The sequence below is a fragment of the Siphateles boraxobius genome, unplaced genomic scaffold (genome assembly GCF_051911475.1).
Source record: "Siphateles boraxobius isolate OS27281-9 unplaced genomic scaffold, OSU_SipBor_1 9, whole genome shotgun sequence".
Classification (NCBI taxonomy): domain Eukaryota; kingdom Metazoa; phylum Chordata; class Actinopteri; order Cypriniformes; family Leuciscidae; genus Siphateles; species Siphateles boraxobius.
In genome coordinates this window covers 6,629,538-6,656,672 of record NW_027509219.1, presented here as the reverse complement: position 1 = coordinate 6,656,672, position 27,135 = coordinate 6,629,538, and the positions used below count along the sequence as shown (strand labels likewise).

Sequence of the window (27,135 nt, the reverse complement as noted above, 5' to 3'; positions counted from 1 at the left end):
CTGATGCAAATCAGGAAGAGGAGAGACAGAGCTAAATGTTATTCTGTATGACGAAATATTTTACAAACATGTGATAATTAATCATTATTTCTCCAAATATGTGCACCATTGGACTAATAGCCCATGTATGTGAACATAAATAAACCAGAGAAGACTTGAATGAATGCTTTATTATGAGTGATGATTTATATTCAAAATAACGAATGTTACAGATGTTGCACTCCTGGCATAAATTAAGAAATTAATGTCACTGCAAACCAGTTTTATTATAAACAGTGGTCAAATATGAAGCTGGAGTCTTCAATCTTTCTAATGATGCCCAGTTTTATTTATTTATTTATTATTGCAGATAGAACAAGTATCCAACATAGCATACAATAAGACAAAACAAGTAGAAACATTAATTGGTAGCAGGGGAACGAAAAATGATATCAAAATATTTTACACATGTTAATGACTTTTTGTTTTTTAACAATTTCAGAGAAGATATGAAGCAATCAAATTCTAATTTAAACATCTTAAATATTGGGGATTAATTTAAATATTTTTGCTTATGGATATAACATTTTCCCAATAGTATAAATAAATTAACAGTGTATTCAAGACCTTTGTTAACATTGTTTTCATAATACACAATAATATCCTTTAAAGTAAAATAGTATTTAATTTTTACTAAATTAAAGATAAATTCTGCAAATTCCTTCAAGAAACTTTGGATAATTTTGGATTCAAAAAACAAATGCTTCAACACCTCCTAATGATGCCCAATTGTTCCAGATCAAGTAAGAGTGTGACGTTTTAACGAGTAATGAATGTTCAACAACAATAATCTGGGGCCGTCAGCGATCCTGTGCCGCGAAAGGGAAAACTGTTCATAACTATTTTTTTTTTAAATCAGTTACATAAAAACATAGATTGGCCTAATTTGATACTGAAAAGTAAGACTGAATGTCCCTTGATTAGATTTTAAGACACTGTCTTAACATATTGGTAAAGTTTATGCTACTGGCCCCTGATAAAGTTAAATCTCAGTGCGGAACTTGACAGTGGTATTCTTCATCTTCTGTTTGTAGACTTCATCAAACTGTTCATTTTGTGCCACAGTGAAGTGATTTTTCCAGTCTCCAATTTTGCCTTTTGGAAAGAAAAGATTAAAGCAAGTTAAAGTATGGAATTCAGAGGGACTAAATTAGATGATTTAGTAGTTTATCAACCTTTCCGCATGAAGGGTGAGATCTTGAAGTCCATGACTGGGACTGTGGAATAGTTGGTCATCTTGTTCTGTTTCATGGTATCAAATTGAACCCCCTTTGTTATGTTCTCTCTCTCTTCTACTGAAGTGGACAAACCCAAGAAGGAACACAAACGTTCCACCTCACGTCCTGTGTCCTGAAAAAGACAGAAAAATATACACCTTAGACACATTTAACATACTGATTTTACGCTTGATAAAAAATAACTTACTTCAACCAAATCCTCATAGAACAAGTATAGTAGGTTAGAATAAGTCTGTTTTTTCTCCCACCATCCACTGACATGGTCGTACCAAGGACCAAACACATCTAGGAGAAAATGTCTGATGTTAAATCATGTTTCCCAGTGACACGTTTCTTAATGTTTTTGTAGTTTGTTTTATTTATTTATTTTTCCCAGAAATTAAAATGGTTCTTTAAAAAGTTTCAAATCGTAACTGACAAAAGATTATAATAAAAAAATGAGACATAATATACAGCGCTTGAAGTGGGGGGGGGGTTCTGGTACTCTCTTGCATTGGCATATCATGACATTTGAGATTTCTACTGTGAAAAACAAAACTTGGAAATATTGCTGGTACAACAACAATTTATTGTTATTTATTAACAACATAAATGTATTTAAACAAGTCGTGTGTGTGTGTGTGTGTGCGTGTGTGCGTGCGTGCGTGCGTGCGTGTGTGTGTGTTTGTACGTGTGAAAACGGAACTCCTCCAAGTCTGCAAGTCCAAAAATACATTTATGGTAAGATTACTACATTTTATTTAATTAAATGCATTTATGGTAAGATTATTATATTTTCATGTCAATCTGTGTTAATTTTGACCACGAACCATGCGCTGTAACTTTAATTCAGCGCGTGCAGCGCAGCAAAAAACGATCTCTGCACTGCTTTATAGCCTACACACTGCACCGGGAGCGCATTGCCGGAGCGTATCCACGTGCAGTGTGAAAGCTGTAACCTGTTAAAGGGATAGTTCACCCAACAATGAAAATTCTGTCAGTATTTACTCACCCTCATGTTGTTCCAACCCCGTAAAACCTTCGTTCATCTTCGGAACATGAATTAAGATATTTTTGATTAAATCTGAGAGCTGGGTCACTCCTCCATAGGCTTCTAAGGGATTGAAACTTGCCAGCCCCGAAAAGTTATTAAAGATATCGTTAAGATAGTCCAAGTGACTACAGTGGCTCAATCTTAAGTTTATCAAATGACAAAAACAAAAATAACGACTTTGTTTCAACTTTTCATTTCCTTCTCTGTGGGCCTCGAGTCAGTTCACTAGTGATATAGCGCAGTGCTTCTGTGTTAAACGTCACACGCATCACACACATCACACACATGACCAGTGTCAGCCAATAGTGAACCTACGTGTGACGTAGCACTACGCTATCACACTACGTTAACTGAATAGAGGCCCACAGAGAAGGAAATTAATAATTGAAATAAAGTCGTTATTTTTGTTTGTTTTTGCGCACAAAAAGTATTCTCGTCGCTTCATAAACTTAAGATTCAGCCACTGTAGTCACTTGGACTATTTTAACAATATCTTTAATAACTTTTCGGGGCTGGCAAGTGTCAATCCCTTAGAAGCCTATGGAGGAGTGATCCAGCTCTCAGATTTAATAAATAATATCTTAATTTGTGTTCCGAAGATGAACAAAGGTCTTACAGGGTTGGAACAACATGAGGGTAAGTAAATACTGACAGAATTTTCGTTTTTGGGTGAACTATACGCACTGCAAACGGAGTATATGTGAAATGGGCTTGACACTAACGCTTTTTCTGTCAGTGGTCGAGTACCGGCTACATGCGAGAAGTAGCGCTATAAAAGAAAAAAGTGCAGGTACGCTTAGAGTAAAATGTAGAAGTGCCGGTACTGCTACCGCTACCGGTATACCGCCCCACTCCGAGCACTGATAATATATATATATATATATATATATATATATATATATATATATATATATATATATATATATATATATATACACTATTAGACTTAAACAAGTATTTCCTTACTCTTTCCTTCCATAAATTTCTGTAAGAAGGTGTTCCAGTCTCCTGGTTCAGGCTGTACCATGTTCATTCGATCAAAATGAAAATATGAAACTGCATTGTCTTTTGCATTCCGAGCTACATACACAATCTGGAATGAGTGAACAAAAATTATAATATGGAACATTTTTTTTTTCGAACATCAGTTTTCTACGTGCTAGTGCCCCTGGAACGAGCTTCCGGGCATGTTGTCTCAACACATGCCTCCACCAAGGGCTGGGGCGCCATGCCCAATGGACACACTGCCGCAGGCTCCTGGACAGGACCCTAGCGCCCTTAGCATTTCTATTGCCTCGAGTTGCTGGCAGTACGCCTTGCTCTGCACCGGTCTCTTGCTTTGCTCAAAGGTCAACACGTACTAGTCCGCTCAGACAATACCGTGTCAGTAGCGTACATCTACCGTCAAGGTGGTCTACGCTCCCGCCGTATGTCACAACTCGCCCGCCACCTCCTCTTATGGAGTCAGAAGCATCTGAGGTCGCTTTGAGCCATTATTTTCCCGGAGCCCTGAACTGTGCAGCCTACGAGCTCCCACGGCTTCAGCCCCTCCCTGGAGAATGGCGACTCCATCCCCAGTCGGTTCGGCTGGTTTGGGACCAGTTCAGGGACGCACAGGTAGACCTGTTTGCCTCCCAAAACAGTCCCTGTTTTACTCCCTGACTGAGGGCACGCTCGGCACGGACACACATGCACACAGCTGGCCGCGGGGCCTCCACAATTATGCGTTCCCCCAAGTGAGCCGTCTGCAAGACCCTGTGCAAGATTAGGGAGGACAAGGAGCAGTTCATATTGGTTGCGCCTCATTGGCCCACCCAGACCTGGTTCTCCAAACTTTCTCCTCGTGACAGCACCTTCCAGGCCAATTCCTCTGAGGAAGGACCTCCTTTCTCAGGGACGGGGCACCCTATGGCACCCTCGTCCCGATCTTTGGAACCTCCACGTGTGACTCCTGGATGGGACGAGGCAGGTTTGAGTACCCTACCACCACCGGTGGTGGCTATCATCACTTCCGTTAGAGCATCGTCCACTGACATGTCTACGCATTGAAGTGGAACCTCTTCGTCAACTGGTGCTCTTCTCACCGAGAAGTCCCCAGGAAATGCCCGATCAGTGTCGTGCTTTCCTTCCTGCAGGACGGATTTTCAGCCCCCCACCCCCCACCCGGTCCACCCTTGGGTTTGCATTATTTGCATATTTCCTCTGAGATATGCTCCGAGTGTACCTTGATATTTCTGTGTTTAGTAGGAGTCCTTCGTCTGTGCCAGTCTACGACAGGGAGCTCAGACTTACGCAGGGCACTGGAAGACAGCTGTGAAGGTGGCGCGATTAGACTGGAACCCCATTCGTCGTCACGACGGAACTCGTAGTCACAACGAAAGGGAATGTCTCGGTTACGTATGTTCCCAACCCTCGTTCCCTGAGTAGGGAACCGAGACGTTCCGTCTTCCTGTCCGCTGTACTGTGGAGATCACCAGAGTTCAGTCTTGGCTCCTCAGCGAAGAAACATATCTGTACGTTGCCGGCGTCCTCCTTTTATACACACGAGGTGGGGCGGAGTTGCGCCATGCAAATTCCCCAGACCCATGGCATTTCTTTGCCATTGGCTCGTTTTGTAATACTCAAAGTCGATATGCTTTCTAAATGAAATCTCATTCGTCGTCACGACGGAACATCTCTGTTCCCTACTACACGAGTAGGTTACGAGGTGAACGAGGGTTACATACGTGACCGAGACGTTTCACATCATCATCATCTTCATGAATTATGGCAAATGAATGGCATGTTGTCACATTCAGGTATCTTTATTATATTACATACGTATTACATTATTGTTATTCATGTCATAGAGTGAAAAAAAAAAACTACCTTTGAGTTCTGCTCCCAGAAGGACTTGGGCACAAGCTGAAGAGGTAAATGAGTTTTGATGAGACGAGGCGACGTGGTCAGATTATCAGCCAGTTCTGTTCCTGAAAAAGTTAGTGAACAACGTGCAGTGGTGGTAAGTAACGAAGTAGAAATACTTTGTTACTTTACTTAAGTATTTTTTTCGGGGATCTGTACTTTACTTGAGTATGTTTTATTTGCATCTACTTTTACTCTTACTCCACTACAATATTAAAGACAAAGTTTACTTTTTACTCCGTTATATTTCCCCATGCCTGCTCCAAGTATTTATTACACTGGCTTTCCAAACCAATGAAAAACTTGGTTTTATTTTGAAAAAAAGAATGCGCAAGCTCTTTGCCAGCATACGCTCACATAGCAGTCAGTTCGCCATTGTGGAAGATGACCGCAGAAACAGGTGAAGGTGCAGCTCTGCCCAGCAATGATCCCGAGATTCCCGCTTACCTTGTATCTTGCACATCTTCTTTTTGATGCAGCTAATGTTATGGAACATGTCTATTGCAGAGCTGCCAACTCTCACTCATTCAGTGTGAGACTCACGCAATTGACACTTTCCACACGCTCTCACGACACACATCCATTTTCTCACACAGAGAAAAATCGCGAAGCAAAGAGGACATTGACACCGACAGACAAGACAGATTAGGTTACTTTTGATATTAAACAAATTCTCAGCTCTCAGATTCTGTCAATTTTATTACAAAATTTAAACAATAAATACTGTTTTAGAGCTTTTAAATGTGACGTGACAGATAGCTAGCGCCTGCTATGGGGTGCCGTTAATCTCTTTACTACTAGTTAATTGTAAATAAACACAAATGAACAATAATAGGTAGGCTATGTTGAAAGATACAGTACAACTTACCGAAATGTATATACCTTATACATAATATCAATAAATCAGTGTTTTTCAACCGCGGAAAGAGTAAAAAAAAAAGCTGGAGAACAATGTCACATAACGTTACATTTACCTCAGGAAAAAAAACAAAATTTAATGGCCATAGCATGTTAGTTGGCTAGAAAAATTAGTATTTTATAATATATTTAATAATATGCTGTCACTAAACTTAATGAAATTGTTTAGAATTGATGCAAGGTGCTTCATTGTCTCTTATGATTGCAAATCTAACAAATTCTTAATTGCAGTATCTAATAATTTGTTAAATTAAAACATTGCATATCACTCCCAAAACAATTGATCTGTTTAATTATTGATATTTACAGTTTGAATATTTACTTTTTACTTTCAGGACTTAAGTATGTTTTAAATCGGATACTTTTGTACTTTTACTCAAGTGATGTTTGAATGGAGGACTTTCTACTTTTACTGGAGTCATTTTTTATTTAGGTATATATACTAATTTTTGAGTACTTTTACCACCCCTGACAACGTTGTTCTAAATTTAATGTGTCCCATTGTCACTCAGCCAAGATATGATCTCATGTCACTGCTTAACATCACTGAACTTACTTAAGCTGGACTGGGACGCTATTTTCTTCTGGAAACAAACTTGGTTGCATTATTTTCCTGTTATCTCAGTAAAGCTGCTTTGAAACAATCTGTATTGTAAAAAGCTCTATATAAATAAATGTGACTTGACTACAAAATAAGAGCTATACAGTATGTGAATGCATACATTGAACAGGGAAAGATTAGAAATTTGTGTAAAAAAGAAGAAAAACACATTCCCTTGGTTCTTAATTAATGTAGGCAATTGCAGAGATGGGCAAATCTGATAATGATGAGGGCCAGGATAATTGATGTGCCAATGGAGATGATGACCTCCCCAGGTCCCTTGGGCTGGATGGCCATCTAAGACCACTCCCCAGCCTGAAAGCGTCTGTTTGTTAGCATCTTGCGATGACAACATGCGTCTAGCGTGGGACCCAAGGTAAGGAACTGTGGCTCGTAAGCCCGTGGAGCGTAACCCTTATTTGCCTTTAGGGTTTGGCCCTTGGATGAAAACCTCTGGCTTTGAGACACAACTGAAATGGTCTCATGTGCAGAAGGCCCATAGGCATGTGGACTCAGCTGCCATAAGACCCAGACTTCTTTGAAAGTGATGAAAAGTAATTTCCTGACCTAGCCTGATATTGCTCAGTGTGTTTAAGATGGTCTCAATATGTGCAGGAGACAGTTGTGCCCGCATGGTGACCGAGTGCCATACCCCTAATTACGTTGTCCTCTGGGCAGGCGAGAGAACGGTTTTCTTGGCGCTGAGTCTTAACCCCAGAGATACAAGATGAGCGAGGACAACATCCTGATGCTGGAGAGCAAGCTCTTGAGACTGGGCCAGGATCAGCCAGTCATCTATGTAATTCAAAATGCAGATGCCCTGGAGTCGCAGCGGAGCCAGAGCTACATGTCAACTCAAGTCAAGTCACCTTAATTTATATAGCACTTTTAACAATATGGACTGTTTAAAAGCAGCTTTACAGTGATAATAGGAAATTAAAGTAACAGAGATTGTTTTGGCTTTACAGCAGCTCTAGAATAAAGTTATTGTCCACCTAAAGTTAGTTTTGATTGATTCACTTCCGTCGCAACGATCATTATTTATTAACTATGGGGCCGCTAACACGACACCGTTCTAACAGAAAAATTTTAATCTGATCAGTTTATTTGCATAAACCAGTGCCTGGTGGCTCTGAGAATTTTTTATCGCTTCCGCATAGTCACGTCAATCGGAAATTATCCCGACAAAGTTTTATCAGCACAGAGGCAAAGGGAAGGAGGCCTTCACAAGGGAGTGACTAGTTGACACTTCAGGACTGCGTTCTCGTTGTATCCAGGTGCAGGTCCTTCATCAGATCTGGCCTGGATCCAACGGACTGCAGTAAACCTCGGGATAAACAGAGAGACTAATATTAGCGTAGACGGCATCCTGCATTTGATGTACCAAGTATATCGGGATTTATGGGAAGTGTTCCCGGTTGCGGCTGATCTAAACTATGCAGCCTAAAATTGAATTATAGAAGTCTATAATGTGTTATGTATATGCTAGGCCAAAGAGATGTGTTTTTAGTCTACATCTGAACTGACAGACTGTGTCTGCTTCCCGGACAATTTTAGGAAGATTATTCCAAAGTTTTGGTGCTGATTAGGAGAAGTATCTACCACCAGCAGTCGATTTCGATATTCTAGGTATTATCAACTGGCCAGAATTTTGAGATCACAATAGACGTGAAGGACTATAATGTGTTAAAAGCTTGCTCAAGTACTGGGGAGCTAAACCATTTAGTGTAATCAGTAATATTTAAAAATGTATACGATGTTTAATAGGTACCCAATGCAGTGTTGATAGAACCTGTCATGATTCTGCCTTCGCGTCCCAGATCTTGTCTTGAGGCAGGATCATGACAGACTCATGTTGTTAATCTTGTAATTATTATGTCATCGCTTTCACCTGTGTTCCTGATTAGTTTGCTCCCTATTTAATCCCCTCATTCTTTCTGTCCTGTGTCAGTACATTGTCAATCATTGCGTGTTAATCTCTGTGACAGTCCTGTGAGTACTTCGTCTGAATCCTGTTTAATGAGAATTGTGAGTTTGTGTAGCTGTTTGTTTCCTGTCTATTCATCGTCAGAATTTATCTTGTCTCCTCCAGTCCTGTTTTGCCCCCTCGTGGGTTTTGTTTTCTGTTTTGTGCCGTAATAAACCTTGAGTGTGTGCATATCGTCTGCGTTTGGGTTCTCTCCTTCAACCACATGACAGAATGTACCGCTTCCAGTGCTCCCGGAGGGTCGAGTCCTAGCTGTCGTCACTCAAGGGGATCAGGGTCTCTCAGTTTCTTCTCCCGAGGTTTCATCCACACCTGCTGATCTCCGTGGCAAACGAGGGAGACGGATTTCATGGGATTCTCCTTCGGAATCATCCTCGACGGAATCAACGCTGTCTGAGACTGCCCTTCCAGCACCAGTTACGGTCCCAGTGGAGCTTCTCCAACCGGCTCCTAGTCCAGCTATGACGTCCGCACTGCGTCCTAGGAGAAAGAGAAGGAGGAAGGGAGCCTTCCATCCTTCGTCTCTGCCTGTCCCAGAGCCCGCTACTGCAAGCGCTGTCCAAGAGCCCGCTACTGCAAGCGCCGTCCCAGAGCCCGCTACTGCAAGCGCCGTCCCAGAGCCCGCTACTGCAAGCACCGTCCCAGAGCCCGCTACTGCAAGTGCCGTCCCAGAGCCCGCTACTGCAAGCGCCGTCCCAGAGCCCGCTACTGCAAGCGCCGTCCCAGAATCTGCTGCAGAAGAGGCCGATCCCGGATCTGCTGAGAGAGTTGCAGCCGATCTAGCCGCTAAAGAGGTTCTGCAAGCAGTGTCTGCCCAAAAGGAGATGCCTGTCATCTTAGCTGCTCGAACCTTATCTGACTATCTTACCGCTCTTGCCAAGATCCTTGAAATGCCACCCAGACCCAATTTACTTCTAAGTCACGAACCCACGACATCAGACAGCGCTTCTCCCGAGTCAAATGTGCTTAGTCTGAATGATTCTAATGAATCGAGTCCTGCTCCAAGTCCTCCTTCGAGTCCAGTTCCGAATGATTCAAGTGAACATAATGTATCAGGTATGGAAGATTCAAGTGAATCGATTCCTGTTCTGAATCGTGCCCTGAGTCAAGCGCATTCTAAAGTCATCTGCCCTGATGAACCAGTCCAGTTTGTCTGTCCTCTCGAGCCAGAACCTGTTCCGCAAACACCTGCTTCATCCCCTGTTTTGTCTCCCATGCGTCGCCTCCTGTTGTCCCCATCAAGACTCCTGTCAAGTCGCCGTGTGTTTACCCTATCACCCCTGTTGTTGCCCAGCCCCGGACTGTTTTCCCCAAGACTGTACCTCGTGTCTCTTCATCTAAACCTGCCCATAATCCTTGTCCAAAGCCCTCGTCCCGTCAACCCAAGACCCCCATCTCACCTATCCTCTCTGGATTTCCCCCCATGGACTCAATGTTTCCTCCTCCTCCCCTTCCTTGTTTCTTGTTTTTATTGTTCCATCCCAACCCTGTTATAGTTTATTCGTGTCTGCCTTTGTTAGTTTTTGTCATGAATTGTTGGTTGGTGTCTATGTCTCAGTCGGTCTTGTCCCGTCTGCCTTCGCGTCCCAGATCTTCTCTTGTCTTGAGGCAAGATCATGACAGACTCATGTTTTTATGTGTAAGCACGTGACCATTTGTTTGGGCTGTGTGCTTGCGTTGTCCTGTCACCACACCCCGCCCCCTTGTTATCTCATCTTGTAATTATTATGTCATCGCTTTCACCTGTGTTCCTGATTAGTTTGCTCCCTATTTAATCCCCTCATGTTTTCTGTCCTGTGTCGATACATTGTCAATCATTGCGTGTTAACCCTCTGAGGTCGACGCGATAGTCTCGCTTTTTTTCTTATATGTGCAAAAGAAACTCAAAATACTCTGTTGATTTTGATCTTACATATTAAGTGTTGTACATCATTAGATCCTGATAAGTGTCTATTTTTTTTGTGGATACTCACAATAAAAGCAAAGTGTTGTGCTTTTCACAAAATAAAGAAAAACAAACATGATGCGCATTCTGCCTTCTCTCTGTCAGTTAAGTCCATTCTGAAACACGTCCGAAAATGAACTGTAATTCCGCGAATACTTGTCATACAGGCACGAGTGTTTTTCCACAATGAAGCTTGAACTCTCCTCTTTTAAATGAATTAATTTAAATAAAAAAACAGATATTCTCAGTTTATGTAATCTGTATGAAAAGAGAGAGATGTCAGTCTTTTTCTTTCCAGCTCATTATACCTAATTACGCGTTAATGTGCCACGCCCACGGAGAGCGCGTGGTATTCAAATGCAAATGATCTAAGACAAGCCATTCAAACATGCCAACGCCCACCAGCTGGATTATAAAACACATCGTGTTTAATAAGTATCTTACTACAGCTGTGTACACAGCATATCCATACGCTGTGAGGAATAATACTATCTAATAACCCTGGAAAATGTACCAGGAGTGCTGGTAGTTTCATTTCGAGGATGGGCCAGTTAAAATAAGCAAAAAAAAAAAAAAAAAGGGTTCCCCTTCATCTCCGTTTCAGCGCTTTTCTGCGGCACTGAGGACAGCGACTCAGTAGCCTACCTGTGTGGCTCTTGTGTCGCTGTCCTCAGCTCAGTGCAGTAACGTTAGTGGGGGGTCGCACACTGGACAAGAAGCGAAGCGAAGCGCAGCGCCGCATCGCGTCGCGTCTAGGACAACTCGAGGTATCGCACACTGGACGCGCACTTTCTCAGTTTATGGCCAGCAATACTGTTATGTTTAAGGACATTATGGAATTAAGATAATGTCTGTACTATGTTATGATTTTTACTGTACAATTAAATACAATCGTTGCTGACTTTGCAGTCTGAACACTTTACCTCAGAGTCCGTTAACTGAATGAATTGAGAATATCAGCTGAAAATCCGATAACATCAGCAATTTTTTTTTCAAGCAGCTGATTTCTGTGAATGAATATAAAACTAAATGTATATTGCAGCACAGGGTGAAGTCAGTATATACATAAACAGCGATTTGAGACATACATTTAAATTTATTATAAAACAAAACAAATGGCGCTCTGTGGCGTGGCAGGATTTTAAACAAGGTCCTGAGCCGTAGCTGGGCGCCACAGACAGACGACTAATGGCACCGCCGGTGTGTGTACACTAATAGAGAATAAAGTGTTCGAAGTCACACGTGGGGTAGAAGCCGCTGATTGGTTGAGAAGCTTTCACTCAAAGTGTCTGTGTGTAGGCTAAATGATGAATGAACAGCACAGGCGCACGTGCTTTGTTTACTACAGTTATACAGCGCTTGTCTGTGCCGTTCATTCACTCTCGCACCTATATTAGTAAACGTTATGTTTACATGAACACATCAAAACTATATTGCTATAGCCTACTAAGATGAGTAAAAATAGACTGAAATATGTTGAAATAAAATGTCTGTATAAGCAACAAACTGCAAATTCACATGTATATGCTAATATATCATACACAATATGTTACAAACTAAATATGAATGTTTAGACAAGATATTGTGATTAGTTTTGGATAGATTATAAAGTTTTGACTGGAAAAAAAAGACTACTGTCACATTAAAGAGGTACGCTTTTGTTCACCAATTTCTGCTCATAGTTAAATATACTATAGTATGATGTTTTGTCAAAAATAAAGTAGGTATATTGAAAATATCGACTAAGATGTTATTATAGTGTTTGTTCCAATATTCAAACTAATGAATCCTTACCTTTTTTAATACGTATGATAAAATGTATACTTTTTACAAAGAAATACACTTGAAATATTGTTAAAATTGTAATTGTTGTTGTAATTGTAACCTATTTGTAATTGGTTACAATTTCTAATCGTAAAATATGTATATATATAGAAAATTTATTTTGTCCTTGCATTCTTTGGGATCATGTGACACACCTGTGTGAAAGGCTAATTAATATGCAGCTCATTATGTATGTGTCACATTACCCGGCCTTTGTCTTCTCAGGTGTGAACACGCCTTCATGCATATTGCCTTTCCAAACAAAAGGTGTCTTATGAAATTTAAATCAATATATTGTTTTGTGTAAATGATTAGGCAGGATGATTCTAGGCAACAACACTCATTAGTCAAAAGTCTTGTGGACACATATTTAGTATGTGTTTTTTGGCCTTATTTCAGACACTTTAAGTTTTAGTTTTTTCAATAACCACGCATAAACATTATTCTCTAAAAAATACAAACATGTACATACATGTTGCTCACATATTACGGTAGCCCCGTTTGTGCTATATAGAGTGAATTTACACCTTTGCCATTAACATGTTTATAAATAACTGAAAAAAGCACAAATGTCAGAGCATGTCAGAACACCTCAAGGACCCCAAAAACCCCTTAGACCCCAGAGGGTTAATCTCTGTGTCAGTCCTGTGAGTACTTCGTCTGAATCCTGTTTAATAAGAATTGTGAGTTTGTGTAGCTGTTTGTTTCCTGTCTAGTCATCGTCAAGTCAGAATTTATCTTGTCTCCTCCAGTCCTGTTTTGCCCCCTCGTGGGTTTTGTTTTCTGTTTTGTGCCGTAATAAACCTTGAGTGTGTGCATATCGTCTGCGTTTGGGTTCTCTCCTTCAACCACATGACAGAACCGGGCTAATATGGTCATACTTCCTGGTTCTGGTAAGAACTCTATCGGCTGCATTTTGGACCAGCTATAGTTTATGTATTAAACGTGCAGGTTAACCACCCAGTAGAGCAGTGGTCTCCAACATGGTGCCCGCGGGCACCTGGTAGCCTGCATGGAGTCTCTGAGTCGCCCGCCGTGCACGTTCTAAAAATAGCCTGAATTGTCTTTCATTTAGTTTTTTTAAATTATTATTTATGATGATGGCATAAAATGAGAAAATAACTAATGTTAACATTTCATATACCATTAAAACATAATAAAATAATTAAAAATATTTAGAATCTGCACGTCGAGCACGTTTAAAAAAAAAACGTAACGTAACTTCAGTGAGTTGAGGCGGTCGCGGGCAGACCGATACATTTATACATAAGATAAATTGAACTATAAAAAATAAAAAATAAATTAATTATGGCTGACGATGCAGGTCATGCAAAAAAGAAGACTTATTGTTTTAACGAGGAGTGGGAGACAGAATTCCTCTTCACTAATATTAAAGATAAAGCTGTATGCCTCATCTGTGGAGCACGCATTGCGGTTGCCAATGGTCTTTGAGTAGAGCATTACAATAATCAGGGGGGGGTAAAAGTACTCAAAAATTATACTCGAGTAAAAGTATATATACCTAAATAAAAAATGACTCCAGTAAAAGTAGAAAGTCCTCCATTCAAACATCACTTGAGTAAAAGTACAAAAGTATCCGATTTAAAACGTACTTAAGTACCGAAAGTAAAAAGTAAATATTCAAACTGTAAATATCAATAATTAAACATTGCATATCACTCCCAAAACAATTTATCTGTTTTAATTGAACAACTTATTAGATACTGCAATTAAGAATTTGTTAGATTTGCAATCATAAGAGACAATGAAGCACCTTGCATCAATTCTAAACAATTTCATTAAGTTTAGTGACAGCATATTATGGTGCAATGACTGGTAGGCCATTCTTTGATACAAATTTTACAATTTCAATTCAATTATTGTGGTTTGATTCCGATCTTGATTCAATAGATTCATTTTGATAAATATTTGGTACAGTAGATACATGTTAATTTTTAAATTAAGAAAATCTCACCTAATTCTGTAAACATAGGCTACAGAGAGCCCTGTCAGCTGGTATTATTACATGTTAAAAACACATTAGATTTTTATTATAATAACAACTTTATAATATTTTAATGATATAAGTAAAAATATAATAAATATATAGTGCACATTTAAAAAAATACTAATTTATACTAATATTACATATATTATAAAAAACTAACTTTTCTAGCCAACTAACATACTATGGTCATTAAATGTTTTTTTTTTCCTGAGGTAAATGTAACTTAACGTTATGTGACATTGTTCTCCAGCTGTTTTATTGACCTCTATTCTCAGTTGAAAAACACTGATTTATTGATATTATGTATAAGGTATATACATTTCGCTAAGTTGTACTCTATATTTCAACATAGGCTACCTATTATTGTTCATATGTGTGTTTATTTACAATTAACTAGGAGTAAAGAGATTAACGGCACCCCATAGCAGGCGCTAGCTATCTGTCACATCACATTTAAAAGCTCCAAAACAGTATTTATTGTCTGAATTTCATAATAAAATTGACAGAATCTGAGAGCTGAGAATTTGTTCCATATCAAAATAAACCTACTCTGTCTTGTCTGTCGGTGTCAGTGTCCTCTTTGCTTCGCGATTTTTCTGTGCGTGAGAAAATGGATGTGTGTCGTGAGAGCGTGTGGAAAGTGTCAATTGCGTGAGTCTCACACCGAAAGAGTGAGAGTTGGCAGCTCTGCAATAGACATGTTCCATAACATTAGCTGCATCAAAAAGAAGATGTGCAAGATACAAGGTAAGCGGGAATCTCGGGATCATTGCAGGGCAGAGCTGCACCTTCACCTGTTTCTGCGGTCATCTTCCACAATGGCGAACTGACTGCTATGTGAGCGTATGCTGGCAAAGAGCTTGTGCGTTCTTTTTTTCAAAATAAAACCAAGTTTTTCATTGGTTTGGAAAGCAAGTGTAATAAATACTTGGAGCAGGCATGGGGAAATGTAACTGAGTAAAAAGTAAACTTTGTCTTCAATATTGTAGTGGAGTAAGAGTAAAAGTAGATGCAAATAAAACATGCTCAAGTAAAGTACAGATCCCCGAAAAAAATGCTTAAGTAAAGTAACGAAGTATTTCTACTTCGTTACTTACCACCACTGTTCCCACCTTGCCTGGAAAATGTCATTTTTTTGTTTCTTTTTGGCTTTGAGCTTGCACATCATACTAAGCTTTAATTAGGCGATGACTGGAAACTAGCGACCTCTCCTGGTTGGAGGTAGTAATAATATCCTAGTCTGTAATCAGTCTTTCCATGGCTTTTCAACCCCTGGTTTCACAGAGAAGGCTTCAACCTAGTCCCAGACTAAAATGCAGCTTTGAGCTGTTTTAACTGAAAGTAACTTTCACTGACACTTTAAGGCATGTTTATAAAAGCTACTTCAATGCCCTAAGGCCTAATCCTGGCTTAATCTAAGTCCTGTCTGTGAAACAAGCCCCAAATGTTTAAAAAAATATATAATCATAGTATAAAAATTAGACTTAAAGAAAATATAATAAAAAAAATACAGTACATGTAAGTAGAAAACAATACATGCAGGACTTTAAAATATTGTGGAATAGTAACACTAAATCTGTTAATAACTTGTGATCTTGGTTCAGTAATGGACTTGTAAGGCATTGTAATATTTTTTACAGTGAAATTTTAGACAACGTTTAATAGTGAACATGAAACACAAACAAATTCAGTGAACATCCACTATACTGTGATCTCTGACCTGATGGCATAATTTGAAAACTTGACTCCAGGAATGGCACTCTCATATAGATAGGATGGGAAGTCTGGCGCTCTGGATCTTCCTTTTCAAAATACAGAAGGTCTAGAATATATGAAACCCATGTGGTACCTAGAAGAAGAATGGAGAGTAGAATTCTGCATGATTAAAACCCTCTATTAGAGGGGTTATTATTTTTAAATCACTTTATGTGTCTGAAATCGGTAATGTGTACTACATCTAAGGTAACATTTAGAACAATTGCGGGTTTGGAATCAAACTTTGAATTTGAATTATAAGAAATGTTTTAAATGGTAGTTTATACTGCTACAATGTAATATAGGCCTAAACACTTTGAGAACGCAAACAAGACCAAAGAGAAGTCCTAAAAGAGCATTTATTGAAAATCATCAGGGACAGATTAACTATGAGCATTGAGGCACATTCCTGGGGCACTACATCTAGGGAGAATCATATAAATGTTTTCAAAGGTTATTCTTTCATTCTTGCATAATGATGACTCAGAATGAGTGACCTAAACTAGTGCTTCTCAAACCAGTCCTGGGGACCCCCCACCACTACATATTTTGTATGTCTCCCTTCATACTTGCAATTTCTACTAATGAGTTGAATCAGGTGTGTTAAAAGGGGGAAGACATCCGAAATGTGGTCCCCGGGACTGGTTTTACAAGCACTGCACTAAACCAACAACTACACACTCTCCTGCCCCCCTCCTGATGAGTGATTTTACTAAATCAACCCTCCTTCTCTCCCTCCCTCCCTCAGTCCAACGACTGTAAGGCTGATTATGAATGTAATTTCATACAACTGATCAACTGACAGTTGTGTTCAGTCAGTGTTTAAAATCTGCTCCAGTCATTGGAAAGTGTGTAAGTGAGTTCAGTTCAGGTCTTAGAATGTTTCAGCTAGTCGTTAAGTGTGTCCCCGGCATTACAGTGAAGAGAGCAGTATAAATACTATTATTTCAAAACATTAAAAATGCTAATTTGCTGCTCAAGGATTTCTTATCCAAATAGAAAACAGCTTTTTTAAATGATACTATTATGATACTATTATTATTATATAAAATATTATGATATTTCACAGTATTACAGTTTTTACTTTATTTTTGATTCAATAAATGAAGCCGGGGTGAAAGGGATGAAATTCAATGATATCTCTCTGCCGCTCTGCCTCCCGCTCGCACACACACTGCATCGGCGCCGCCCTTCCACTCACGTCACTTTTTTTAAATCCCCTACAGCGCGAAACATGAGTCCCATTGACTGGTATTTGTTAGAGGTAAAAAGGAAAGAAAAAGATCAAATAGATTTGGTTAGAGCATGCATACACCATATAAATAAAGATTATAAAGAATTCATAAATATATATACAGATGGTTCTAAGAAACCTGAGACAGGAGTGACAGGATATGGGGTGGCAATACCTGCAAAAGGAATAGGAATAAATAGAAGAACATTAGATTTTTTTAGGAGTATACACAGTGGAAATGGTGGCAGTGTTAGTTGTGTAAAGGTGGGTGGAAAAAACAAGGCAAGAAAAGGTGCTGATATGCTCCGATTCATCCTCAGTCCTTGTGAGTTTAAGGTCTTTTCATTCTAAGAGCCATCAGGATGTATTGTATGAAGTCCTTCAGTCAGTTACAAGGATAACAAATCAAGGAGGACAGGTACAATTTATGTGGGTTCCAGCACATGTAGGGGTGAAAGGGAATGAGCAGGTGGATGAATTGGCAAAGAGGGCTTTAAAGAAGGAAAATATAGAAATGCTAATTAAAATAAGTAAAGCAGAGGTCAAAAGTATTATCTGGGAAAAAACTAACCAAATGTGTCAAGAAAGGTGGGACAGAGAGGAGAAAGGAAGGCATGTATATCAAATTCAAAAGAGTGTAAAAATAACTAGGTTAGGTGGTGGGCACAGGAGAGAGGAAACTGTAATGACAAGGTTAAGGCTGGGGCACTGTGCTTTAAATAAATCACTGAAAATGATAGGAAAACACGAGACAGGCTTGTGTGAATGGTGTCAGGAAGAGGAGTCAGTGGAGCATATAATTATAAGATGTTTTTTTTATTGTTTTTTTTTTATGTGGAAACTAGATTGTAAGCCTAATGTCTGATTCACACTCCGGAGCGGAAGGTAGTTGTAATGCACCAAAAGCTGGTTGCCAACCGCTGTTAAAAACAAAGAAGAAGAAGAAGAAACATGAGTCCCGCAAACGCGGCGCCGAGGAGCTTGTATGTTATCGGAGGACAAATGGCTCCTTAGTTTCGAAATGGTTTGGGTACAAGGTGATCAGGTTGAAAATAAAGGCGTTGGTCTAGCGTTAGACGCTCATTTGAAACATTGCCGCGGTTCATTGAAAAGAGAACTCCGGTCAATTTTAACATTGAGCTCATTTTTTTTTGTAAATTTGGAGTGCTGTCAGTACAGAGAACAACGACAAAAATCGGTGTTGCCTACATCGTGTTATCCTCTTTTTAAAATTTGCACCCTGTTGACTTAACTTGGGCAAATTTTAAACCTGCTTTTAGCCTCTTAACATCCTTGATGTGTCATTACAAGTGCACAGCCATGTGAGTGATTTTATTCAGAGTGAACACGGTGAATCTGACTGCAGTAGATGTGAAAGATATGAATAAAAGTAATGTTAATTCTGAGTTAACATTACTTCTAAAACCCATATCACACGTAAATTTTCACCACTCCTGACACGTTTGCAAAGTTTCTTGAGTTTTCAAGCATGTTTAGCTTCTCAAAAAAGCGATTCACTTTGAATAGTAATAATAATAATAACAATAATAAATGGAGCAATTCCAATAGGGTCCTCTCACCATTGGTGCTCGGGACATAATTACTGACCCAAACCTTTTAAATGTATAGCGTGTATGTATACTGTATATGGATCCATGGTCACATCACATGCTGGCTAAATTAATTTATTAATTATTAATCATGCAGTACCCTCACCTGCTTTGGGGTAAGTGGCGATCAGAACGTCATCAGGTCTTGCTTGAAAGTTTTTCACCTTTTCCCAGTTGTCAGTGAAGTAGTGGATCATAGAAATACCCTCAAAATCAAACAGTTCAGGCCGACCAGGTAGTTTCATCTAAAGTATTAAAAAGCCTCAGGTTATTGCTGTGGTTTCACTCCATTAATCATCCCTGAGTAGGAATAATCAGGTTTTTCAGGCTTCAGAAGAAGAAAAAAACTGCAAAACATACACAAACAAATAGATTTTGAAATACAGCATTTACAAACCTTTTAAGACAGACCCTTTTATGAGCTCTGAGGATAAGAGACTTAACTTCGATAAGATACCTTGAAAAGTATCAATATTCAATACCATTTATAACCAATATATACTGTCATTTATTTTTAATATTATCAATTTTTTTGTCCATCTATTAAAAGTATAGGGCTTTGCAAATTAACAAAAATATTAACAAAAATATATGGGAATATACTGCAAAATATAATGTGATATATTACATAATACATTTCCATATATGGGAAATTAGTGCTTATATGTTTTAATATACTGCAATTAATGCATTGATTATGTATGTGTCAGGTTTCTCTCCACTCAGTGAAACACCCACTGAGAATCCTGTTGAATGTGCCCTAGTTACTGGCGAATGTGAAACGGAATTTCATATTACACGGAATGTGAAAATAGAGACTACAGCTACCATAGTCACATGTTTGCCGGGAGCCAGAGTGCCTGACATCAAAGCAAATTTAAAAGTGCTTGTGGTGAGCGAGCGAGGCGGAGGGACGTGAGAACGGCGCGAGTGATAATGAACATCACATGTGAGACGCACCGGTCTTGATCTTCAGTGTCGTCGCTCCTCCTTTTATGCTTCTGCTCCTCTGTGAGAGATGCGAGACCGGTGCGTCTCACAGGTGACATTCATTATCACTCACACCACCGGCCTCGCACCATTCTGTCACGTCCCTCGGCATCGTCCTGCTCGCCACAATGCTGGCTAATGCTAATCGTAAATTATCTAAGATTATTATTCACGTCGGCACAAATGATATTCGAATTCGCCATTCGGAGATCACTAAAATTAATGTTAAAGAGGTGTGTGAACTCGCAAGTACGATGCCAGGCACTGTAATTTGCTCTGGCCCCCTTCCTGTTCGAAGGATTTATGAGATAGTTAGTAGACTTTCCTCTCTCAATGGCTGGCTGTCTAAGTGGTGTCCGCAAAATGATATAGAATTCATAGACAATTGTAAAAGTTTTTGGGCCACACCTGACCTGTTGAAAAGAGATTGTATTCATCCCTCCTGGGATGGTGCTGCTCTTCTCTTTAGTAATATGGCACATAGTCTAAGAGCTCAAACATGACAATCTGGGGCTCAGGTGAGGAAGCAGACTAACTGGCTAAACCGACCATCTGCTAGCATGGCAATGAGGTCAGATAAATCCCATCACATAGAGAGTCTTTCACCTAGATATCATCAAATAGTTCTGTTCCCCGAATTAGGAAATACAAAAAACTTCCAAACCCATCTAAGTGTAAAAATGTAATTGATGTTCAAAAAATAAAAAACAGATATTATACAAATGAACAAATGATAAAGCTCGGGTTGCTGAATATTCAATCCCTTACTTCAAAAGCACTTAATGCTAATGATATGATTACAGACTATAACCTATGACTCCGATCGTCAACAGGTTGGAACCGGATAATATTCTGATTGTTCCAAACCAATATGACTTCTTACCTATAATACTGCCTGAATCGTAATCATACATTGTTCGTTCATTGGCCAGAGGAGAACTGGCCCGCCGAATGAGCCTGGGTTCTCCCAAAGCTTTTTTTCTCCATTCTGCTCCCTGACGGAGTTTTGGTTCCTTTCCACTGTTGCCTTTGGCTTGCTTAGTAGGGGTCATTAAATTTAATATTTAATTTAATATTCAACAATAATATTGATCTATATCAATAATGAGGGGTGGTGATGGCGCAGTGGATAAGACACATGCCTTTGGTTTGAGAGACCCGGGTTCGAATCCACTGTGAGACACCAATGTGTCCCTGAGCAAGACACTTAACCCCTAATCGCTCCAGAGGCGTGCGACCTCTGACATACATAGCAATTGTAAGTCGCTTTGGATAAAAGCGTCAGCTAAATGAATAAATGTAAATGTAAATGTAAATGTGATCTGCCTGAATTGAAACTATTATACAAGAACTGAACTGAGCTGCACGATGGCATCACGGTTTACTCCAGAGCGGCTATATATATATATATATATATATATATATATATATAAACTAACTAAATTAATAACTTTTTTAAAACAAAAATGAAACATCACTGAACTTACTTAAGCTGGACTGTGACGCTATTTTCTTCTGAAAACAAACTTTTTTGGATTACTTTCCTGTTATCTCTGTAAAGCTGCTTTGAAACAATCTGTATTGTAAAAAACGCTATATAAATAAATGTGACTTGACTTGACTGTTGGGGAAGTAGAAGAGGATGCTTCCCCTAAACATTTCTTTAGGGGAGGACAGTATGCATCAAGCTCCGGTGGCCACGGAGCTTGGCCCATCACTGTCCCCAGCACTTCTAGCTTTGATGATGGCAAGTCCAGTGCTCTCAACTCTTTCCAGTCCTGGGTTCCCAAGACCAGAGCCTCTTCACAAGATGGCCAGAGCCTCTTCTCAAGATGGCCACCACACCAGAGCCTCCAGCTGTCATGGTTGTTTAGCCAGAGCCTTCAGCTGTCATGGACAGTGTTACCGGTCAACATGAAGCATGTTAAAGGTGCCATATGTCAGAATTGAGTTAAAAATATACAAAAAATGAGTTACACGGATCAAAAGAATGAGAAGAAATAAGGGCGATGATGTCATTAAAAAAATGAAAAGTTATAGTGTTGCAGAGATATCAACCTGAATTAGCATGCTAAATTACTAGCCCTGGCCCGACAGATGTCATAATACCAGTTTCGGCCATAGGAGGCGGTATGCGGGCAACACCAGCCAAACTGTAATACACGAATAAGTCGCATGGCTTGTGGGCGTATTTGAACCTGATGTCAATCGTGTGGAAAGTACACCCCACTACTACAGTTTAGTTCAGGGAAGAGAGCAGAAGAATGGCTGAAGCCCTTGGGAAGAGAGACCCTTACCACAACCACCTGCTGCAGGGAAAAAAAACGCACTCGGAATCACAAATAAAATCGGATAAAAAAAGCAGCAGAACCAGAGTTAACATTGGCACTGCTTTCCATCGTTGAAGACAACTAATGGAAATGAAAGAAATGAGGTTTGACTCCGAACTTGCAACATTTCTTTTGGATTGGTAAGTAAGATGCTGTTAGTATTTCGCTAGAAGTTTGTTTTATATGTTTTAGTTTTTTCGGGAAGTTATAACATAGAAATGTATCGAAGGCTGTTCGATATAAGTTCTAAAGTTAGCGATGGCTACATTGAAAGGTGTAATGAGAACTACGTGAGCTATATTATGTTTACTAAATTGCTTTCCTGAGGTAAATCTGACATATTTGTTCTCCAGCTATGTTATTGTCCTCTGCAAGCTGATTAAAAAATGATTGGTCGGTATTTTGTATGAAGAATACATTTTGGTAAGTTGTAGCATACTGTATCTTTCAACAGTGTTCGTGTGTTTTTACTATTAGCTAGTAGAGATGATCGGTTCACGTGCGCTAGGGATCTGTCGTGTAACCTTAACATTTACAAGCGCCAAAACGGTATTTTTTGTTTGAATTGCGTAATAACATTGACAGAATCGGTGACGGTGAATTTGTGAGAGTTGGCAGCTCTGAATGGCGCTAGCTTGGTCAACAGCAGCGAATGCTGTCTGTCAAATTAATGTATTTCAAACTAACAATAAAAATGTAATGTGAACAAAACGAATATGAACATTCACTGGTGAAGGGGAGTAGCTTGAAGATGTCATTTAAAAATCACTTGACATCAACCAACGTTCCTCTGGACTCAAAACGTCCTCTATTAGGAGTTGGCTCGGCTTCGGCTATGGCTCTAGGGTCGTTGTGAAGGTAGGGGCGGAGCATAGAGACTATGCCGTATCTCGTTTGTTACTCTAGAGTAGATCAATTCACTTTCTGGAGGTAGACTGCCCCCATCTGGTATGGAATGTGGAGTAAGAATTGATTTTTTTTTTTGCGGATATTACACAAGGCACCTTTAAGGCAACCCCTAGGCATTTGAGACTGACTTCAAGTCTACAAGACACACCTCTGATGTTGGTGCGAGCAGCTGCTATTTCTACAGTGGCATCAAGTCTGGGTGTCTCAGAAGTGGTCCCATTGACAGTTGCACTCCCCGTTACACCGATGGCCATGTTGTGTGTTCGGGCCATCCACTGCACTTCAGTTCAAGAGCCCACTCCAAAGCCTACTCCAGCCCATGAATCCGCTCCAGAGTTCGATCCTGTCCCAGAGCCCAGCCTCATGAACAATGAACTTCCTGTTAACCCCAACACGGCCGCAGAGGTCATACCTGAACTTCCTGTCTACCTCGACACGACCGCAGAAGTTGTATTTGAACTTTCTTTCTGCCTTGACAGCTGGTAAGTCCATAGTGAAAGGGGAAAAAGAAAAAAATAAGGAAAAACTGCAGCAAAATAATCTATTCTAGGTTCCGTATTTTGTCACGGGTTGCTACAAGGAGGCGATCAACACAGGAGATTTGTCGAAATAAACTGAATTTAATAATATAATCACTGAGAATACTCAGAAGAACACAAACAATAAAACATTGAGGATACGGAAAATTAAACAGACAGAACTCAGGGTTTAAATACACAGAGAATATAATCAAATAGAAACAGAACAGTGTGAAAATTAGGGACTGTGGAAACCAATTAACAAACAGGGAAACTAGGACCTCGGGAAAGCAGGAACAGAGTGAAACCAAAACTAAAATAGAACATACAGGTTACAATAACATTGCAGTTGTTTTTTCATTTATACCTTGCTAATTCCCATTCCCAATTTTTTCACCCCCAAAGGTTTTCTTCAACATGGTTTTCTACAACATACTTAACATATTTATTTACTCACTGAGGATGATTCATGGATTTCCATTGTGGTGAAAAGATGTTCCTTTATAACCGTTTTCTCAGTCTTTTATTTTCCCTTTTTCTGTTGTTCTTCTCTTTTGCTCTCCTCAAATGTTTATTGAAGCTCTTGTGTGTTAAACTACATTCTGTGCTGTCAGTTTTGCAATGCTTATATGTACAAATCACAGCTTATCTTGTCCTCCCTCCCTCCCTCCCTCACGTTCAAGTTCTCTCTCTCTCTCTCTCTCTCTCTCTCTCTCTCTCTCTCTCTCTCTCTCTCTCTCTCTCTCTCTCTCTCTCTCTCTCTCTCTCTCTCTGCACTTTTCACTCAAAATAAAACAACAGGTTTTGCAAGTTCAGAAAGTCCACAATCAATCAACTTTTCCACAATCATAATGACAGATGTGTGTGTCTCTATCTCTCTCTCTCTCTCTCTCTCTCTCTCTCTCTCTCTCTCTCTCTCTCAATCAAATCTTTTTTTATTGTTTTGTTGGTGATTTAAATTTAGGTTTTGCTTTATTAATTTAGTTGGGAGGGTAAGGACTGGAGGGGTATAATATTCTAGAGTGTCTTCTCCCGGTTTTGTACTGGGAGCATGGCTGCCCCAGGTAGGGGGAGTTTTGATATTTTTGACGTGCCGTCAAGGTGTAAAAATAGACTCAGTGGTCAGTATAGAAGAGTTTAGTCTCGCTGTAGGAGAAGTGATTGGGCCTGAGAACATTCTGTCTGCGTCTCGCATGAACAGCATCTTGCTTGTGTTTGTGAAGACAAACTGGTTCTTCAAGACAAACTGGATAAATTAGCTCTGTCTTTAAAATTTCCTCATGACAAGTTTAATTATGTTATATTTATCCGCGCTTGTCCAGGCAAATTGAATAAGACTGATAAAAATCATCCACTGGGGATGGTGAGAAAAATGATGATGTACGTAATAAGGAAATGCAGAATGTTATCGTTGCATTACCTACTGTTGCTGAGGTGCCTGAAACAGGTACGGCTCAAAGATTGGCACCAATAGCAGATGCTGAAAGAGTAACAGAAGTTCTGCTGGCAGATAAAACTACTGAAGTGAAGAGTGGGTGCCGCTGAGGCGAAGAAAATAAAGTAACCGCGGTGAGTGATCAGTCAGCAGGTCAGGTGAACGAGTCACAAAACAGCGACGACACGGCCGCAGCAGTTGAGCAACTTTCAGCCAGTATAGAGTGGAATCAGTGTTCTGTGATTGATTCAGAAGATTGTGGCTTTAAAACGCCTCAAAAGAGAAGACTAAAGCAACGTCATATTGGTAAACCGGTGAAAGAAATGGATGATTGTGACTTTAGTCAGACTGATATAGAGAGTGAAAGCGATTTCTCTGAATGTAGCGTTTCATGTAGTTTACCTGAGAGTTGTTTTTACAGCCGGTCTTACAGTGTGGAGGATACAAAGTCCTTTCTCAAAGTGACAAAAATGGCAAGAAAAGTTTCTGCTGAAGAATATTTCCCCAATGTGTTACAGTTTATTGAAAAAGGCTTTTAGGAACCAGGAAGTGTATCATCTTAAGAAAATTCTTGCAAAACTTAATGCACAACCTAGACTGTATATGTTAGTAATGATAATTGTGGAAGAAATTGTATTTTTTAAGATGTGTGTGACCATTATATAAGAGTAAAAGAGCACACACAAACCTTATTCTAATATGGAATTATATTGGAATGGTAAAGAGTGTTGGTACGTGACAGGAGGGCCTCCACTTAAGGATACAATATGATGAACAAGTCTAAGAATGTTCTCTGCAGCCACTCTGTCATTGGCCTAGAAAGATAACATTCTGGGAGTTAAAACTATAAAGGAGGAAGGATGACTTCCCTTCACTGTCACACTCTGCAGCCACTCTGTGTGACTATATGACTGCTGGCCTTTTCTTTCAAGAAAATAAACCTCATCAAAGACAATTGGAAATGTTTGTCTCTTATTCAGCGATATAATTTTGTTTGCCACCACATTTTGTGATAGAATTGTGTTTGCCACACGGGTCAGATAAATCCCATCACATAGAGACTCCATGACCTAGATATCATCATATAGAGACTGTGTCTGTTCCCCGAATTAGGACATACAAAAAACCTAAACCTAACCTAAACCCATTAAAGTATAAATATTTAATTGATGTTAATTGTTAATTGTTCCAATAAGCTTTTCTGATCATAGCTTGATACAGTGTGTTGTGTCTTTGAGCTCCATTAAGCCAAAATGCTTACTGGCATATTAATAACAATTTATTATGTAATAATAATTTTTAAGATATTTTTAAATATTTCTGGAATATTTTTAATCTTTACTGGAGTGGTGGAACATTGCAAAATTACAGATTAAACAGTTATACCAACAATATACTTGCAATGTCACTAAAGACATAAGCTGTTCGATGAAAACGATAGAGAAATAATTAATAGGACTTCAGGGGATTGCTGATAGTACAGGAAATAGTTTGGCTTTAAATAACCTCTGATGATGATGTAGCCTATTCGGAATGCCCACGTCAGAGGCTATAAATAGATGTGTGACAGGTGCGCTCATCAGGTTATTTTATCTTTAGGACCACATTGTGTACTGTACCGTCTAAAACTTTTCTCTCAAACTATACTTTTTTTCCTAGGAGTTAGTTTTGCTAGGCAGGAATAAAGCCTTTTCATTCTCTCGTTCTCTCGTTAGGAGAGAAAGATCTCTCTGATTGTAATCATGACTGATTCCACCAAGAGATTCGTGCCGCCCTGCTCGCAGTCCATCTCAGACAATGATAAACATGATTTCTGCATACTGTGACTGGGGGAACGTCACGCAGTAGCAGCCCTTG

At 39.5% G+C, this 27,135-nt stretch overlaps 1 protein-coding gene across 1 annotated transcript; it reads right to left on the bottom strand.

Annotated features, from left to right (window-relative positions):
• Positions 1-304: 304 nt before the first annotated feature.
• LOC143733041 (cytosolic sulfotransferase 3-like) lies at positions 305-24,529 on the bottom strand. Its single transcript, XM_077224592.1, has 8 exons — positions 24,301-24,529; positions 19,203-19,341; positions 16,218-16,346; positions 5,179-5,279; positions 3,277-3,403; positions 1,465-1,562; positions 1,215-1,389; positions 305-1,134 (listed from the first exon to the last, which is right to left on the bottom strand). Exons 1-8 carry the CDS (start codon positions 24,322-24,324, stop codon positions 1,022-1,024), a joined length of 906 nt encoding a protein of 301 aa, XP_077080707.1. The 5' UTR covers positions 24,325-24,529; the 3' UTR covers positions 305-1,021.
• Positions 24,530-27,135: the final 2,606 nt, after the last annotated feature.